Source organism: Haliotis rufescens, unplaced genomic scaffold (assembly GCF_023055435.1).
Source record: "Haliotis rufescens isolate VD_foot unplaced genomic scaffold, xgHalRufe1.0.p SCAF_37, whole genome shotgun sequence".
Lineage (NCBI taxonomy): Eukaryota > Metazoa > Mollusca > Gastropoda > Lepetellida > Haliotidae > Haliotis > Haliotis rufescens.
In genome coordinates, this window is record NW_025964079.1 from 416130 (window position 1) to 435840 (window position 19711).

Genomic DNA, 19711 nt, shown 5'->3' on the forward strand with positions numbered 1-19711 from the left:
TAGGTCTTCAGCAACCCATGGCCATGCTTGCCGTAATAGGCGACTAACGGGATCGGGTGGTCAGGCTCGCTGACTTGGTTGATGCATGTCATCGATCCCAATTGCGTGGATCGATGCTCATGATATCAATCACTGGATTGTCTGGTCCAGACTAGATTATTACATACCTCCGTCATATAGCTGGAATATTGCTGAGTGTGGCGTTAAACAACAACCAAACCAAACCAAACAAAACATACAATTTGAGGAATTATGAAAAGACAAATTATACTGATATCTTAAATTCTCCATTATTTTAAGATATCACAAAAAGAATTATTGACATATCACAAAGTTGATATAGATCTAATCCGAATTGAGATATCGAAAAGCATTTACGTTTTTAGATGTCACAAATTGGATATTAAAATCATAAAAGACAAATATGTGTCATATATATTCAGTTGTTCACATATGCCATCCTATCAAATGCAGTATTCGCCATGAATGTTGACAGAACAAAAGGCATGCACTGATAAGCGCTGATATATAGCGTGTGGACATTACACTGTGAAATATACACAGTATAAAATGCTTGCTCTGAATCACGCAGGTGAAGGTAAAATCAATTGTAAAATAAGGTCCTATATTTCAGCCAATCAAGAGCCATTGTGATATTCACTGCTGAGACGTAAACATAGAAAATGGAACCGGTGACTGTGGATCGAGTTTTGCGAATGATACTTCATTCTTATTTCGTGTTATGTATATTGTCAGTATTATCTGCAGCTGATGAGTGTGTCAAGGTTGACACCTGTACATGCAAGACATCAACACGGACGATAAATCTGCACCCGTTATCAGCAAACACTGGACCAAGGTAAGAAAGTGGGACACACGATCACGTGTCTGAAACAACTCGTCACGAGACCTGTGACTTCTGTTTGCAGGCGAATATCTGCCGTCTCACGGAAACCATTTAGCCGAGATTAGATTAAGTACATATACAACAACGACACCCTCAATTTACAGTGGGATAAATCAGTTGACGATGTCTTTTGATTTATAGGTTCCGAAAACCATTCTGTGAGATATTCAGATTATAGCCTGCAACGTCGGGGTATCGCGGTACTTGTCATGTACGCTAAACGGAACAAAATGCACTCACTAACCTCGATGTTTATTTGTGTTCTCTGTATCAGATATCATTCATGTTATCAAACAATGCATATTTTACTGATAAAGGTTCATTATTTACATCAGTAGCTCCGAGTAAAAGCCGGGCCTCGCGCTCTGTTTGACAAGGTAGAGAACTCCATCGTATCGCGGTACAGAGAAAAGTTGTGTATGGAGGTCCGAATTGGACAAAAAGAGGACATAATTCTACCAACCACTTGGTATGATCATGCCAGACATCAGTGATTTGTTCAGACAAGTGCAAAGACAGCACAAGTAAAATTCTAAATGTGTTATCAGCAATAGGTATTCAATGCATATTTACCGAAAAGTAAGAGAAAAATATTTTTATAAGTCAACATCAAAATATCAGAAATGATATTTTAAGATTGTTTAAAAAAAATTGGATGACAATAATTTGTCACAAAATGGAAAAATGTTAAAAGTCAACAATAAATATATAAAAAGCACTCCTAGTATGCCCAAAGTATGTATTTATCTTTTGGTTACTAGTGAAAACGTATTTTTAATTTTGGCATTATGGCCCTTATGATCTCCCAATAGATTCTGGGCACCGAGCGGGGAAAAAATGTGTGGACTACGTAACTTCCGTTACCTCATTAGTCGCCATGAATATGCAGATGATCTAGTTCAGGTCGATAGAGAAAGTTTACTTGGGGAACTGCGGGTTATATCGTTGGCCATTGATAGATGGGGGTAAGGCAATATTACAACAAATGCCAGAAATATGTATCAACGGATTAATAACTCCTTACTTACAGCAGACGGAACATTCCGAGGAAATTGAAATTGTTTACGAAGTGAGCAATTCCTGGTTACTGATTTGCATTAATAGATGGCCGCTAAGAGGCGTGTCCCGCGTGAACTATCGGAAATCACAAATGCTGCGATACGATGAATGCCGCGGTACCATGGGGTCCGAGTATACGTTGTAAGTTAAAACGCCTGTAACTGGTCATTGAACGTGGACCAACGATTGCCGTATCGTGGTCAAAGGTCTATATTTAGTAGGGCTGGCACGAGTCCAGGGTACCCCCCTCCCCCAATCTCTTACACGACCCTACCCGGATACCCACTGTAGGTTTCATGAGCTGTCTCAAAATGTCCTGGCAAAACGTATTTAGATACATGTAATGGGCCAAAACAATCTGGTCATGCATAAACTGAAGTTGACTGAAGTTCGACTTTACTTAATCATATAAAAAGTTGGTTGGTTGGTTGTTTAACCCCGCACTCAACAAAATTCCAGCTATATGACAGCGGTCTGTAAATAATCGAGTCTGGACCAGACAATCCAGTAATTGATATCATGAGCATCGATCCACGCAATTGTATCAACCAAGTCAGCGAGCCTGACCACCCGATGCCATTAGTCGCCTTTTACGACAAGCATAGTCGCCTTTTACAGCAAGCATGGGTTGCTGAAGACCTATATGAAAAGTTAGAAGGAATGGGTGCATAGTCTGAAAGAAATGCGAACATTAGTGACCAGAAGAGTTTTAGATAATTTTTGTAATTAAACAAAATATCACATGACTAAACACGGGTCTGGGTAGACCTGTGGGTATCGAGTCCTACTCAGGACCCACCCGACCCGGGTACCATTTTTTAAGAAACAGTATGTTCAACCAAAATCATGAAAATAGGTCTGTTTGTTTAATTGAAATATTAGAAGGATGTTTTATTGAAATATTAGAAAGTTACAGATGTATCTGAGCAGAACATCTTGCTGATATGATTCACATTTAGGGACCTTCAATCCTCCCCTTGGGCAGTGAGTGAGTTTAGATTTATAGTCACATCGGCAATATTTCAGCCATATCGTGTCTCAATCTAGTTGTACAGTAATAATGCATAATTTTAAATTATAAATTCTGTCGACGAAGGACAGTAAAAGAACTAGAGTATCACAGCTATTGATATAAAACTGGTAAGTAGCCATAAAAATGTGACTATTTGGCACAATACATTATAAAAATTGGCCAGTAATCACCAGCAACCAAAGTTAGGCCACCATACTAGGGACCATGGGGACTTACGGTACATCTGCTCCCTGCATGGTACCCAAGTAGGATTTACACCATCCCTCTGGCTACTGGTGATTGTTAGAAAGTTTTAGCCAAAGCATTTAAAAACAACAAGTATTCTGCGATTAAAAACATGGAAAATGAAAAATACCCATTGGGCAGCTTGAGGCTCCTACAAAACAAAAGTCTACCTATAAACATATGTAAAACAACAACTTAATTATGTTCTTCTAATGTTTGATACATTGTCTTAACTTGCAAGTAATTATTTCAATTTTCAGTATTTTAAAATGTGAAAAGAAATAATGGATGGAGAACTGTTGAAGAAGATGGTCACTGCAGTAAATAGGATAAAACTAATCAAAACCAACACAATATGTAACAATGTGTTAGTTGAGTTAGTGATGTGTTTTTAGTCACGCACATTAGCAATAGCATACAATAAACATCAATATTGTATTCGATGTAATAAGCGCCCAGGGCGCTCTCAAAATTAGAAATAGGGGGCTCTTATTTAAATATAATTTTGGTGAGAAAAAAACTGAGTGGAAAGATTGTAAATTTCGTGGTTTATGCTGACAGCCTGAAATGATACAAAAGAAAAGTCTGTGTGTAGTATAGATGACAGATATATTAACCATGCTCAAAGAGCTTTGGAGGCAATATTACTTTACATTAATAGCTTAGGAAAAAAAAGAGTGAAAAAGATGTTTTCAATAGCTTGCTGTTACTTTCAAAAAAGGCATCAAATACACTCAAGCCATCCCATCCTTTGAAAGAATTGATTGCTCCTCAATGTAATGAAATCGATAAATTCAAACACAAATGAATGCAACTTTATTTATTTTTTAAATCAACAAATATTAGTGTAAAACATTCATAACAAGAAAAGAACAAAGTAACATCTCTCCTTGAGCATGATGAGAATTTGAAAAACTGCAGTTGAAGAATACTACAAACAGCCGTCCAGGAATAAATTGCAGTGTTCACTCTCCTTGCTCACAACCAGAATGCGGACGTTACCCTGGATATAATCCTCCTTCAGTTTGTATGTATACTCTACTGGTTCAGTCCTGGCCTCACCCTCCTCAGAAACATCCTCGTCCTAAATAATGTTGTAGCAGTTGTTGTAAGCAGGCACAACACCTAACACAGTTCCCTTGTATGTGCCTTCATCAAATGTGTGTCCCACCCTTTTGCCAATCAACAGAGGCACAGCTTCAGTGGACGTCTCATCTTGAGATCGGGACACATGCAAGGCTCCTGATATCAAACATGAAAGATTCAGCTTCAGTGCTTCAACAGACAATTTCTGGTTGGAATTGCCAACGTTTTTGGTGATATTCCAGATTTTGGAATCCTGGTTTTGTCTGTCCAAGGACTTGTTTCTTGAACTTTATCTGGCATTCAAGAGCTTTTCTCTTGTTAGCTTCGGTGCCAAGTTCCTCCAGTTTAGCATCAACAGTTGTTGTCGTTTGTCACAGTCCATAGTAGATAATGTTAGATGTCACCTGTTCCTTTCCATGAAGTCTTCTCTTCTCAGCTCTGTCTGCTTCTTCACGTCTTTTCCTCATTGCTAAGCGTTGTTCCTTAACTGCCCTACATCTATCCTGAAATTTCTTTGTTATTGCCGGAGCCATTTTCCTAGCAGTCTCAATGAGCTGATTCACTTCCTCGGGTGACTTTGCCTCTAGCCAATCATGTGTCTTATTGTGAGAGTACATCAGAAAAGCCTCATTAGCCAAGGCTGTTGCATTGGGATGGTGACACATGAGATAGTCCAGAACACCAAAGACAAATTCAGGTAATCTGTTTTGTGGACTCACTGATGCAGTTGAATTCCTGAATAGATCAACATCTTCAAAGTATGTTCCACCCGTTGAAGTTGTTCTTTCATGGCCTTTTTCAGCAAAGCATGAAAAGCTGTGAAGATAGCCAGTGTGTCAGAGTTAGTCGAAACTGCTAAGAGAAATGCTTCATCATCATCATCATCATCATCATCATCATCTGTTTGGACAAGGCTGTGGAAAACATCGTCCCTCTTCAAATACTCACAAATATATGGATGATCCTCTCCTGACGGAAAACCAGAGGGATCTTTAGACATCCTCTCAAAGTACAGCAGGAGGACAAAATAGTGGCTATTCATGTCCAGGACATGTTTGTTCTCTTCAATCAAACGCCACAGGGGTGCAGTAACTGTCTTTGAGAATAAGCCAAGAACTTTGATCCCTGTCACAAACCCGTGATATGACTGGAAATCTGTATCTGAGATGTCAGCTAGAATTTCCTTGAAAGTATCAAGAGTTGTTTTGGAGGACTTGTTTGCCATTTCCCTATGACCAATCAGGTATGATCTCTTTTCATTATCTGAAATAAGAAATGTGTTGTAGATTTTCCCAAACTCTCTGGTCTCATCAGAATAAAGCATTGTTGATGTTTGTCCAGGTGTTACTTCAGATAGTTGAAGCTGAGTGACACCAGCTGGGATGGGTGTGAATTTGTCCACTATGGATGGCGATGGTAATATGTCAGGAACCTTACGCACCAGACTACGTACACTTTTAAGAACAGGTGACACTCTGGTCCCACACTCCCACTAGCAACGTTTTCAGATTTCAAATCAAATACACATTTGATGGTCTCATCACACCTATCAACGCTGTCTATTTGTATCAAATAGGTTAATTTTGATGTCATCCCAAAGCTAAAGTTTCAAAATATCCTGATGATTCCTTCCTATCAGAACATTCCTTCTGTAGTCTTTCATAATCTCCATGGGGAACAGGTCCATGTCCATAGTGTTAATTTCCCTCTGCAGCATCTGTAGTAGATTCTGCTTTTGTTTCCATGTGCGATATTGACATTTTGTATATTGAAAGTACTCAGTTCTTTTACTTCTTGTAAAATCAAACTCACTCACTCTTTAACTTCTTTCACCAAGTCATGAATAGTTTTTCTCTGTTTACTCTTTTCTTCCTTCAAATAGTCCACCTTGCTATCATGTCTTTCAAGTTTCCTTTTCAGTTGTTTCTTTCCTTCTCTCAGGTCTGTAATCTTTGAACTGTTCAGTAGACTCTCCTTTCACAGAAGTAGATGAAATACACTGAACAAGCACTGAACATATTTTCTCGAGATAGTCTTCTTTTGCAGAACTTCTCAAAGTTTTGAACTTGGAATGTAATCTGTCATTTGGACAGTAAGGATTCACTTCCCTCATGTCAGTGTGAGTTAATTTGGCAATGAACTCTGTGAAATGTTTGCTTTCTAAATGTGGGTTGTATTTCATCGTAAGCATTAAATCATGGCAGATTACAAAAGTAAGTGTAATCTAAGGAACAGTTTTTGACACATCCAGTAAATCAACAGAGTTAATGTTCTTGCTTAGTAATTTGTCCAGGGTGATATCCATTTTTGTTTTATTCCAGATATAGATTTGTAGTGCTTATGAGGAAATCCCTGGTAACAACTGTTTGTGTTCCCTTGTCTTCATAAGTCTCTTCAGGTGCTGGAACCCTGCTGAAGTAGCGTTCAATTCTTTGAGCATAATCATCTTGCTGGGTTGTTTCTTCCTCTGGATTGTACTGTACCTCTTCTACCTGACTCTCCTCTTTATATTGTAATGAGATCCTATACTTGGTCTTTAGATGTCTTGTCTTCATGAGTCACTTCAGGTGCTGGAACCCTGCTGAAGTAGCGTTCAATTCTTTGAGCATAATCATCTTGCTGGGTTGTTTCTTCCTCTGGATTGTACTGTACCTCTTCTAGCTGTCTCTCCTCTTTATATTGTAATGAGATCCTATACTTGGTCTTTAGATGTCTTGTCTTCATGAGTCTCTTCAGGTGTTGGAACCCTGCTTGAAGTAGCGTTCAATTCTTTGAGCATGATCATCTTGCTGGGTTGTTTCTTCCTCTGGATTGTACTGTACCTCTTCTACCTGACTCTCCTCTTTAATTGTAATGACATCCTCCTCTTGGTCTTTAGATGTCTTGTCTTCATGAGTCACTTCAGGTGCTGGAACCCTGCTGAAGTAGCGTTCAATTCTTTGAGCATAAACATCTTGCTCGGTTGTTTCTTCCTCTGGATTGTACTGTACCTCTTCTACCTGACTCTCCTCTTTAATTGTAATGAGATCCTATACTTGGTCTTTAGATGTCTTGTCTTCATGAGTCACTTCAGGTGCTGGAACCCTGCTGAAGTAGCGTTCAATTCTTTGAGCATAATCATCTTGCTGGGTTGTTTCTTCCTCTGGATTGTACTGTACCTCTTCTAGCTGACTCTCCTCTTTAATTTTAATGAGATCCTATACTTGGTCTTTAGATGTCTTGTCTTCATGAGTCACTTCAGGTGCTGGAACCCTGCTGAAGTAGCGTTCAATTCTTTGAGCATAATCATCTTGCTGGGTTGTTTCTTCCTCTGGATTGTACTGTACCTCTTCTACCTGACTCTCCTCTTTAATTGTAATGAGATCCTATACTTGGTCTTTAGATGTCTTGTCTTCATGAGTCACTTCAGGTGCTGGAACCCTGCTGAAGTAGCGTTCAATTCTTTGAGCATGATCATCTTGCTGGGTTGTTTCTTCCTCTGGATTGTACTGTACCTCTTCTACCTGACTCTCCTCTTTAATTGTAATGAGATCCTATACTTGGTCTTTAGATGTCTTGTCTTCATGAGTCTCTTCAGGTGTTGGAACCCTGCTTGAAGTAGCGTTCAATTCTTTGAGCATGATCATCTTGCTGGGTTGTTTCTTCCTCTGGAGGGGCGGTCGGGTAGCCTAGTGGTTAAAGCGTTCGCTCGTCACGCCGAAGACCCGGGTTCGATTCCCGACATGGGTACAATGTGTGAAGCCCATTTCTGGTGTCCCCCGCCGTGATATTGCTGGAATATTGCTAGAAGCGGCGTAAAACTATACTCACTCACTCTTCCTCTGGATTGTACTGTACCTCTTCTACCTGACTCTCCTCTTCAATTGTAATGACATCCTCCTCTTGGTCTTTGGATGCAGACACGTCAGGTTTGTTGTCTGTTACTGCATCTTTCCCTGAAGTCACACCCAGGTGTTTGTGTATCCTGTCAGTGTTCCCACTGGCTTACTACCAGTCCTGCTTGACTTGCAACTCTAAAAATTACCAGTCCCCACTAATGAAAAAAAAAAGTATGAAAATTACCTGGTTTTCAGGGTTAGAAACTAACAGCTTTCGTCCACTAGTCCTTATAATGATAACATGTAGCAAAACCCTTAAAAATGGCAAATTTCTACTAGTCCTTATGATACCTTTACCATTGGGCAGTTTGGCAGGGACTAAAGGACTAGTGCCAATTTGTAATGCTGGATTTAAGTCCTTCAGCATCATGTTTAATCACGTAATCTCTGAAGTAACTTGGGGCGGTCGGGTAGCCTAGTGGTTCGCTCGTCACGCCGAAGACCCGGGTTCGATTCCCGACATGGGTACAATGTGTGAAGCCCATTGCTGGTGTCCCCCGTCGTGATATTGCTGGAATATTGCCAAAAGCGGCGTAAAACCATACTCACTCACTCTGAAGTAACTTAGTTAGATCTACTCGTCATTCACACAAAGTCCAGTCACAAATTTCTCCTTCTTTTTAATATTTGTGACTAAGTTGCTGAAAAATAAATATTTAACCATGAAGCATGGCAAAATGTTATTTCCTTGCACTTTAATTGACATGTGGAAAGCCAGATGGTGACAGACAAGCTGACTTTGTTCGAAAAATATACTAAAGGGTATATGAATAACGCCAATGTTTTGTTCAACAAGAAAGATTTATAAGGTACTCTATTTGCCGGTCCACAGGGACTGGCAATCACATGAATTACTGGTCCAAGCCTAGTTTTACCGGTAAAAAAACTTGTAATTACCGATAAACGAGCCTGTGAATCTTCACTTCTACTTGTTAGACACCTCTGAGCAAAAACAAGTTCAATGCATCAATTACAAGTAATATTTACTTATAACATGTATGCAATCTCATTCATTATGTTCATACAAACATCTGATAATAGCGACCGCCTCCGTGGTCTTGTGGTAGAGCGTCCGCCCGGAGAGCAGAAGGTCCAGGGTTCGATCCCGGGCCGCGTCATACAAAAAGACGTTAAAAGATTGTACTTGTTGTTACCCTGTCTGGCGCTCGGCATTAAGGGGCTAAAACAAGGACTGGTCGGCTCGGAGTCAGTATACTGTGTCTGAGTGGGGTATTCATGTTAAACTGCGGCATGGTATCTCAGTGAGCTAGCACTATAACTCGGCATCAGTCCGGACTAGTACAAGCAGCCACACACACACATACACGTGCATGCACGTCGCTATCGCTAATCTTGGACGCGACGTTAAACCCAATTTCACCTCACCTCTGATAATAGCCTTTCTTTAAAACTGTTCTGTTGACATGACACTTGCATAACTTCATTATGAAAATGAAATAAATCTAGTGAAATATCATGCTTAAACAACTGTATAAACTAAGTGCATTATATAAGTATCACATAAAAATGTTTTATCAGCTGATAATCAATATTTCAATGAAATGAATATCAATATTTGAATTTCATCTTCAAATCACCTGATAACATTTCATCTAATAGATTTATAATGATTATTGTATCATTAAAATAACTGAACCACAAATGTACCCTCAATGACTTCCTCAGGCAATCTGCTCCTTCTAGATACTCTAGATCCAGTAGGGGTCGCTTGCTCATTTCTGATTGTCTGTTTGAACATAGCAAACTATAATAGTGGTGTCTTCAATTTCTATCAATATTACGGGGCGGTCAGGTAGCCTAGTGGTTAAAGCGTTTTCTCTTCACGCCGAAGACCTGGGTTCGATTCCCGACATGGGCACAATGTGTGAAACCCATTTCTGGTGTCCCCCGCCGTGATATTGCTGGAATATTGCTGAAAGCGGCGTAAAACCATACTCACTCTAGCAATATTACATATATATTGCTTTAAATTGCAAATTGCATCCTAAAATATTTGGCGGGCTTCAAATAGTCACTAATCTGGAAAAAATGTCAAATACATAATTACATTGTTATCATATATGTAAGTGTTTGGTTAGTTTTTAATACAAATTAGACATTAATTATTAAAGATGTGTTACAGTACACATTGTGGTTTAACACTTTCGAAATTAGAACATTAAAACTAGGAAACATGAAATATATTCTCTCACCAAACTTATCACCATACTTTATAATTTCTCTTTTACCTTTAATTCCAGGTCCAGACTCGATTATTTACAGACCGCCGTCATATAGCTGGAATATTGCTGAGTGCGGCGTTAAACAACAAACCCACAAACCAAACCAATCTTTAATCCACAGGAACTCGATGAAAGCGTGTACATAGCATAATATATTCATATAGAAAAAAATTTCATCCCTCTATATGATATAGACTATATGTATATAGAGGGGTGTGAATTTTTTTCTATACGAATATATTATGCTATACACACTATCATCGAGTTCCTGTGCTTTAATCTGCATATATATATGTTTCAATGCTTAATAAGAATGTTAGTTTCTATTTGATGGTTCACTTACTTCTAATGTTGTTATATGTACATAGTGTGCATTGTGGTAATTTGAAACAGGCCCTTGAAGATACAGGGTAGAATAGGTCTTCAGCAACCCATGCTTGCCTTAAAAGGTATGCCTATACTTGTCGTAAAAGGCGATTAGTGGGATCGGATGGTCAGACTCGCTGACTTGGATGATGCATGTCATCTTATCCCAAATGCGTGGACCGATGCTCGTGATATCAATCACTGGATTGTCTGGTCCAGACTCGATTATTTACAGACCGCCGTCATATAGCTGGAATATTGCTGAGTGCGGCGTTAAACAACAAACAAACCAAACCAAACAAAACATACAATTTGAGGAATTATGAAAAGACAAATTATATCGATATCTTAAATTCTCCCTTATTTTAAGATATCACAAAAAGAATTATTGACATATCACAAGTGGATTGTCTAGTCACGACTCGATTATTTACAGAACGCAGTCATATAGCTGGAATATTGTTGAGAGCGGAGTTAAACAACAAACAAGCAAACAAACAAACAAGCAGTACTTCACACCCTGCCAAAAGACCCCGGGAAGGCCCATCCCAGAGCAACTTGGGACTCCCAGGAATAAAAAAGTCTGTCAGAGACTGACGGCCATAACCAGCTCCTCTGTTCATCGCTTCAGACAGAGAAGGGGGCGGTCGGGTAGCCTAGTGGTTAAAGTGTTTGCTCGTCATGCCAAAAACCCGGGTTCGATTCCCGACATGGGTACAATGTGTGAAGCCCATTTCTGGTGTCCGCTGCTGGGATATTGCTAAAAGCGGCGTAAAACCATACTCACTCAGACTATCATTCTAAAGTAGGGCGGGTGGCAGACACTACTGGTCCTTTGATGGGAGTTATTGACTCACAAACTTTCTTTGGTATAACTAGGATTACTCAAACAGAATCTTGTATGGATAAGGGTGGTCCCAGTTTTAATTAAACTTATGATGTTTGGGCATCGCTTAGGATGATAGCAGGCTCGCTGACTTGGTTGATGCTTGTCATCATGTCCCAAATGCGTAGATCGATGCTCATGATGTCAGTCACTGGATTGTCTGGTCCAGACTCGATTATTTACAGACCTCCGCCATATAGCTAGAATAATGCTGAGTGTGGCGTCAAACAACAGCAACTACTACTATTTTGTCTGATGTCCGAGAGGGGTTCTATATTGTCTCCGATAAGGTCGATAGGAGGGACCTTGCTCCAGTAGAGGTAGACAATTACAAATAGACGATTGAGGGAATTTGTGGAAAAACAGATCCTGGAAGAAATAGCAGCAATTAAGTGGTGTGTGATAACCGAAGACGGTAACTCGTGCTTTGGGTGCTATCCACAAAATAAATGATGCCAGGTGTCCCAAGGATAGAAGTATGAATTCCTGTGCAACAAGTGTTCTTGTGAATACAAGAGCCTGCGCGATGCCGTGAAAACTCATAAAGCCTAACACATATCTAACTAAGTTGGACCTTACTGCTCGGATAATATGCATTCCTCAAGTCACCAGTTTAAAGTGGACTTTTCAAGGGAATAGGGACCCTACTTACCTTCACGCTGCAAAAATTATTTGGGAGTGTCAAAGAGCTTCCATATCTTTGAAACCCTCAGTGCGGCGGTGTGCCGCATTATGATGTCTAGGTATAACATACTTGGTATCGCACATCTAGATGACTTTCTGGATATTGAGCACTCTTGAAGGGAGTGTAGCAGAGGCCTCGTTCATCACACCACACATTGTGACCAGTGTTGGAAATATAAAACATTGCCACGCTGGCATCAGGACTCACAGACTTTAGAATCTGCAGCCCCCGACTAAATTCTTCAGGCCCTAATTCATAAAACTCAGTTTATTGTGAAAAATACATAGATTTCACACAAAAATACTGCAGGCCATACAAATTTGAAACAGCTGGCCAGAAGCAAAATCTGCCTACCACTTGTCTGTGGTCAGGGGCATATTTGGAAAACTGATTGTGACACAAAAGGTATGATGTCACACTCACATATTTCAAACTCTGTTGTGAACCCCCTCTGTGGTTAGAGAGTGATAGAGAGTTCGCCTGGAGAGCGGAAGGTCGGTGGTTCAATCCCTGGAAAGCAACATACCACAAAATGTTCAAAGATTACAAGGCTTAAACAAGCCTACTAACTCGGAGCAAGTGAAATGTGGGATATCCATGTTAAGTGTGGCATGGTATCTCAATTATCTTGAATGCACCACACCTCACCTTGTCACTGTTGGGGTGCTCTTTAAGACAGCATATGCCCCAGCTCCCTGTTACTCAGAATCTAAGGAATGGAATAAGAATTTTTTTTATTGCCATACCTGTCCATCTGCCCTCACGTTTCGTTTCCTGAGCAGAACTGAAAAAACATGAGAGATATCTTAACCAAACTTGGCACATAGATAGGTCTAGTGGTGAACTGGTGCCTTTTGATAGTTTGGGATTTTTGAAAAATTTAACGAATGTTATATTTGGCATGAGGGGGAAAACCCTTTTTTTTAACAATTTATTTTTCATATTTCCATAGCAACGACTTTGACTTCGACTAGATGTGGTGGAAGTGCTCCTTTCCGGAAGGCTTATATGCTTTGCACACAACCAGACATGTCATATTGGCTTGGGATTTGAGTATTTCATGCTTGTGTTTGCTTGTTCCTTTCATGCCAGTAGGCATCCACTGCCAATCTGTATCAGGCCTTGTGCCACAAAACAGTTATAGCGCTACAACAATCGTAAACCTGAGATCGTTTTGTGAACAGACCCAGAACTTATCAGGTTTCCTTCTTTTCAGATTCACCATTCCTGTTGCAGGCTCGGACAAATACTTCTACAATCCATGTAAAGATTTTACAGAGGGAACTTCAACTGGTGTGGTAAGTTAGCATCAAGTTTGTATTTTTGCCTTTAGGATATTGAATGAGTGATCAGGTTTTATTGTTTCCAGATGCCTGTTTGAGTGTTAATTAGTAATTATCATTTTTGGACTGTTTAAATGTCACTTGTAAAATAGGATATGGATTTTCGGATGTTTTGACGGCAATTGGGTTGAGATCATCTTTTTAGTTTTAACAAGAATCAAAACAGTGGTAGCTTTGAAGAGTTTGTTACCAAAGCCATCAAAGAGGCAAAGACTGTCTAATGAGCTGGAGATCTAGATCTAGAGGTCATGACATCGGTGTTCTGGGATGCCGAGGGTGCCATGGTGGACTATCTTCCAAAAATCCAGACTATAAAAGGAGCATATTCATAATGTTGCACTTTAGAAACAATTGCTGGATGGAATTAAGACCAAGAGATGTGGGAATCTGAGGAAAGGTGCACTCATCCAGACTGCCAGTGGCCAAATCAGTCATTGTCATGGCTGATCCATGAGTGTGACTTTTCATGTTTTGAACTTAGAAATATGTTGGTGTCGAAGTTGGGTTTTTTAATGAGCCCTGCTCAGTTTGAGCCTTGTTTTATTATGTTTCCGAAATGGACCGATACATTAATTTATGGCATTTATTTGTGGCTATGGTAACAACGCATCAGTAATAGACACATTGTCTTAAGAAAAATTGTTGATGATCCGAATAGTTTCGAGTTTTTCGATCACAGGAATCAGTTGCTAATTTCTGAATTTCTGAATTTCTGAATTTCAATTTCATCCTCATATTCCATAATCATAAAAATAGAAGCCTTTCAATATTTTGGAACAATATCGAAAATATTTGAAGATGAATGAATATAAAGTTTACCAAAATGTGAGAAATATGAAAAATATATGGTATTGTTGAAGAAATAACTAAGGAAGAGACTAGGCACTTCCAGTACATGTTTGAAGACCTGGGGAGGTATAACCACAGTGGATGAGAACTGGCCTAGGATGAGATAGAACTGGCCTAGGTTAGGGCCAAGAGAGGGTGAAGGCAGAACCTTCCCCACCTCAATTTGACAAGGGGGGCAGAGGTAGAAACTAACAGAGTCAGTCCACTAGTCCTTATAATGATAACATATAGCAAAACCTTTAAAAATGGCCAATTTCTACTAGTCCTTAGGATACCTTTACTATTGGGCAGTTTGGCAAGGACTATAGGACTAGTGCCAATTTCTAACCCGGGGGGGGGGAGTTTGGCCAGGGGTGGGAAACAGCTGTCCGAGGCCGACCTTCTGCAGAGAAGAACTGGCCAGGGGGATGTTTCGGGCTGTTACACCGGTAGTACCGTGCACCTCTACTCGCTATTTAAGTAACGCAACATAAGTCCCCATTTCACCTCACCTACTTTGCACGGATAAAGTAGCTAGAAGTTACTCGAATGCTTGGCAAAGTGTATGTATCAGAAATCTTGAAAGGATGTTTTGAAAATTATTGATTGAGTAATATGAAATCTTATGATAGTGTTTTATAACTTTTATAATCAATAAAAGATGTTCTTCTGTGTCTCTGGTTTACTGGTATGAATACTTTATTGTCCCTCACCACAAAGTTGAAGGGGGGGTATAGAAATGGGTGCTGTCCATCCATCCTTCCGTCTGTCCATCCGTCATGTTTTGTTTCCAGAGCAGAACTCAAAAACCATGAGAGATATCTTAATCAAACTTTGCACATAGATAGGTCTAGTGGTGAACTGGTGCCCTTTGATAGTTTGAGATTTTTGAAAAATATATTTTTCGACTTTGGCTGTAGTGCTCGTTTTTGTAGCAGATCTTGCACACAATCGGATACGTCAATTTGGCGGGGGATATTTCATGCTTGTTCTACCATGGCTCAGGTTATGCAATATCTGGATTATACTGTGCCAACTTTAAGTGTTGACCTTAGCACTGTCTTACTTCTTTTTCTATCTTGACTTCAAGATTATTCAACAACAAAGTGGAGTGTACTATGTAACTGCAGATGACAATACAGCAACCTTTAGTGGTGACCCTGACCTTAGCACTGTCTTACTTCTTTTTCTATCTTGACTTCAAGGTTATTCAACTACAAGGTGGAGTGTACTATGTAACTGGAGATGACAATACAGCAACCTTTAGTGGTGACCCTGACCTTGGCACCTTGACCTTGAGCTATCAACATGCAGAGGGCGGGATCATCAGGTTAGAAAACTGCATGGATTTTACATGTTAATTGATGCTACTTAATGGTTTTGGTGGTTGATAGCATGTCATTGTAACCATGGTAACTGGTCAGTGTGTATCGTTTCTCATAATATCGGACATTGGATTGTTAGTTTGGACCGGCCTCCAGAATATTGCTGATTGCATCTTTAAAAAAAACATGTACATCACGGTATTGCTCATTCAGTTAAAGCTTGGTGTAATCAATGGCTCCATCTCATTTTCTGGCTCCTATAAATTTCATTATTTTCTACACAAGCACACACCTTGACCATGTTGACGTTAACGGAAATAGCATATCAACAAATTCGTACTGTCGTAAAGATTAACTTACATTGTTCAGTACGGATGGTAAAAAAGAGTGTTCATTGTTTTGTAATCACTTGATGAGTTTTGGTCATTTTTATTTTAGAATAGTTGTTTACATTCATTTTGGCAAATCTGTGAGTGCAACGGCTTGCTTACTTCACCACATTCTGTCTAATGAGGTTTCAACTTCCGTTTACCCTGTTCCATTGGGTTCACTTGGGTAGAAGCTAACAGTTTTAGTCCACTAGTCCTTATTATGATAACATATAGCAAATTCCTTAAAAATTGGCAAAAATCTACTCGTCCTTATGATACCTTAAATAATGTGTTCAGAACACCCGCAATTTGAAGGCTATGTGTTAAAATGCTCACCAACCATCACAGACAAACTATAGTAGTATGAAAAGATCCGGTGTTCTTTGACTTCCTTTTAAGTAGTATATGTTTGTGATGTTTCAATATGCTGCTTTTTTCCAGAATTTCAAAAGTGAAGTTAGTTTGCATGGAAGGTACAAATCAACTGATCTTTAATGAAGAAAACCCCAAACTGAATTATGTAAGTATCCATCATCATTACAGGAGTAACTGTGTGATTACCTTGCTGGTGATCTTTGCTGCAAACAGACATTGTTCACCTCATGTCATTAATGGGTCGGTCGGGTGGTTAAAGTGTTTGCTCATCACGACAAAGACCCGGGTTCGATTCCCGACATGGGTACAATGTGTGGAGCCCATTTCTGGTGTCCCCCGCCGTGATATTGCTGGAATATTGCTTAAAGTGGCGTAAAACCATACTCACTCACATTCATGAATGGGGGCACGGGTGGCCCAGTCGTCTGAGGTAACACATTAATTCTTTGCACAGAGATGTGTCCCTTTATAAGGCAAGTCATTGACCTATGATGGGTGCAAACCTCCGTTTACCCTGATTCTTTCTAGGTGTGTCAGCATGTTCAAGGTTTGCCTGTGTTATGGGTTTGTAAACTTCGGAAGACCTGCATCACTTCTTCAAGGTTTTACCTTGATCTACAACACTAGGGGTTCAGAGTACCCCCAATTACTAAATTCAAGGGCCCTTTCAGGAAATATGAGGGTCCTGTAAATTAATGAAATTGTGTAGTGTTCTGTACGTTTCGATAATCACTTTAGAGCCTGGATAACTCCCACATTAGGCAGACACATTGTGATATCACTGTAGTGGCCCTAAACCTCACTCTCACTCACTCACTCACTCACTCACTCACTCACTCACTCACTCACTCACTCACTCACTCACTCACTCACTCACCCCACCCCACCCCACCCCACCCCACCCCACCCCACCCCACCCCACCCCACCTCACCTCACCTCACCTACTCACTCACTCACTGGTGCCAGGAACCCTTTGGGTATTCTGGGTTAAGTCCTCAGTATCTGTATGTTGTACCTTCGGGATTAGACAGCAAATTAATAACCAATGTCATTGTGCAGCGGGACTTATGTCATTTTTTTATTTTCTTGATGCAGAATGGGTGTGTACAATGAATATTATTGTGATGCAGTATATTTTGTGTGTGTCCATTCTCTATTTTTGTGCGCAGCCTGAAATCCTGGACAAGGTTATCGATAGCTGGAAATGCTTATTGAAATTACTTTAAAACAGGAATTTAATGCGACATGAAAATAATGCGAGTTCTTGATTTTAGACATAAATGCGCATTTTAAAAATGCGAGTGCCCATACCCTTTCCTAAAAATTTATGCGCTGGATTTATGTTCGGTGTTATTTTAATAAATGTAACCACCGTAAATAAAAGCCTTACCTGAAAACGCTTCGTTTGTTTCAAATGACGTTTTGAGCAGGAACTGTGAGTAGACAGAGATAAATAAAATAACTGTGCACATTAAATCCCCTGTCCATGTTTTTTCAGTGTGAGATTCCTTCCTTATTTTAATATTATTTAAGCTAATTGCCCGTATGTTTGATGGCGAAGCGTGAGAATGGTTTCCTTGCAACTATTGAAGGCCTAGCGTGAGAATGGTTTCCTTGCAGCTATCATTGTAATGTTTTAGTTGACAGTCTGTTGGTACTAGTATATACGTTTGGCCCTTTGATGAAAAGAAGTAGAAAACAGATCAGTGTATCAAATAAGGGGATTATGCTGATAGGATATTCACTAGTATATAAGTAATTAGTGTCATGAAACCCCTTCATGCGCGTTGCCTCGTGTCTGCTCTTGACAAGCTTGTAATGTAAAGGACACTGATGGGATAATTCGTGGCTGGCGCCAATCTGGGCTGCTTGACAGGATGTGAACTGACCACTACTCAACTTCATTTTGTGTAGGTGACTTTGTAATTTTGTCTAGTGCTTTATTTATCTACTACCTTTGTGACTGATTGATGTCAGTGGCTGCTATCAACTTGTAATAATCTGATATCATTGTTTTTGATGTAATACTAGTAACTAAATTGAAGTGATTTATTTGGTTTGTTGATTGTTTCCTTATTTTGATGGTACAAAATTAATGCGCATAAAATTAATACGACCTTCGGTCTCTCGCTTTTTTCGCATTAATATTCTGCTCGCATTAATTTCCTGTTTTACAGTAATCCCGAAATTCACTAGTGTAAGCATGCAGACAAGGACTTTCAGTAACACAAATACAAAAGTCAACTTCACTTCAAAAAGGAAATAATTATTACACTTTTAAAACCAGCTTTAGACTCACATGTTAAACCTTTACAGTGTATTTGATGAATTCTATGGCAGATATTCACCGAGTCGGTATTTCTGCAAAATATTCCGAGACCACGGAATACGGCAGGGACTGGATAGAGTTGTTTCAACCAACAAACACGCACAAACGCACGCTGATACATTGTGATATATCTCAATCATTCACTACAAGTCCAGGGATTAAACAAGGTGAAATATGCTTTCCTTGGTTGAATAAAAACTTCATGAATGAAGACAAATTTGGCATGTATTGTCTAAACAGTTGTAGCAGCATCCCGAGGGTACATGTGGTTTTATGCATCCCGTGTCAGGTGTTATACCAAGAGCCCGTGCTGGGGTACAAGGGATTTATTCTCCCGCTGAAAAATGTTTTTCCCTCTAAGGCGGGATACATAGTATTTTATAAAGATCACATGAACCAATGAGATCTCATACATGGAGGTATGATAATTAATATTATCCCTGTACAATTGTTTGCATCCAGGACTCTAACAGGTGATTTTCTCCCACACTGACTCCAAACCCAAGAGCTCATCATTTTAGATGTTATTTTGTTTTCAACATTGGGATTTTAGGATGTCATTAAAAACTAACAACTGATACTAGCGATACAATGTAGTTATTAACACATACAATAAACGAAATAGCCATTTTTTCTTAAAAATATATTACAAATTGGGTGTGTACATTATTCTTAAGTGCATACTATGTATGCACAAGAAAATACAGTGCTTTTAGTTCTGCTGTAGAAAAATATTGTAACTTTGATTGTTGTCTGATTTTAGAAGCTTAA

The 19711-nt window shown here is 39.5% G+C and overlaps 1 protein-coding gene across 3 annotated transcripts in view; it reads left to right on the forward strand.

The window, feature by feature from the left end:
* The window catches only part of LOC124140441 (cation-dependent mannose-6-phosphate receptor-like), a 49658-nt gene that overhangs the window by 22013 nt on the left and 7934 nt on the right, over positions 1 to 19711 (forward strand). For 2 of the 3 annotated variants that reach the window (XR_007217999.1, XM_048381217.1), the window contains exons 1-4: positions 641 to 859; positions 13585 to 13666; positions 15745 to 15869; positions 16677 to 16755. The exons of the other annotated variant lie outside the window; for it this stretch is intronic. Coding sequence is in view for 1 of the 2 variants with exons in the window: in XM_048381217.1 (XP_048237174.1) it covers positions 684 to 859; positions 13585 to 13666; positions 15745 to 15869; positions 16677 to 16755 (462 nt within the window). In the remaining variant the exon portion in view is untranslated. Of the gene's footprint in view, positions 1 to 640; positions 860 to 13584; positions 13667 to 15744; positions 15870 to 16676; positions 16756 to 19711 lie in introns of those variants that run through there. 3 annotated transcript variants of the gene reach the window in all.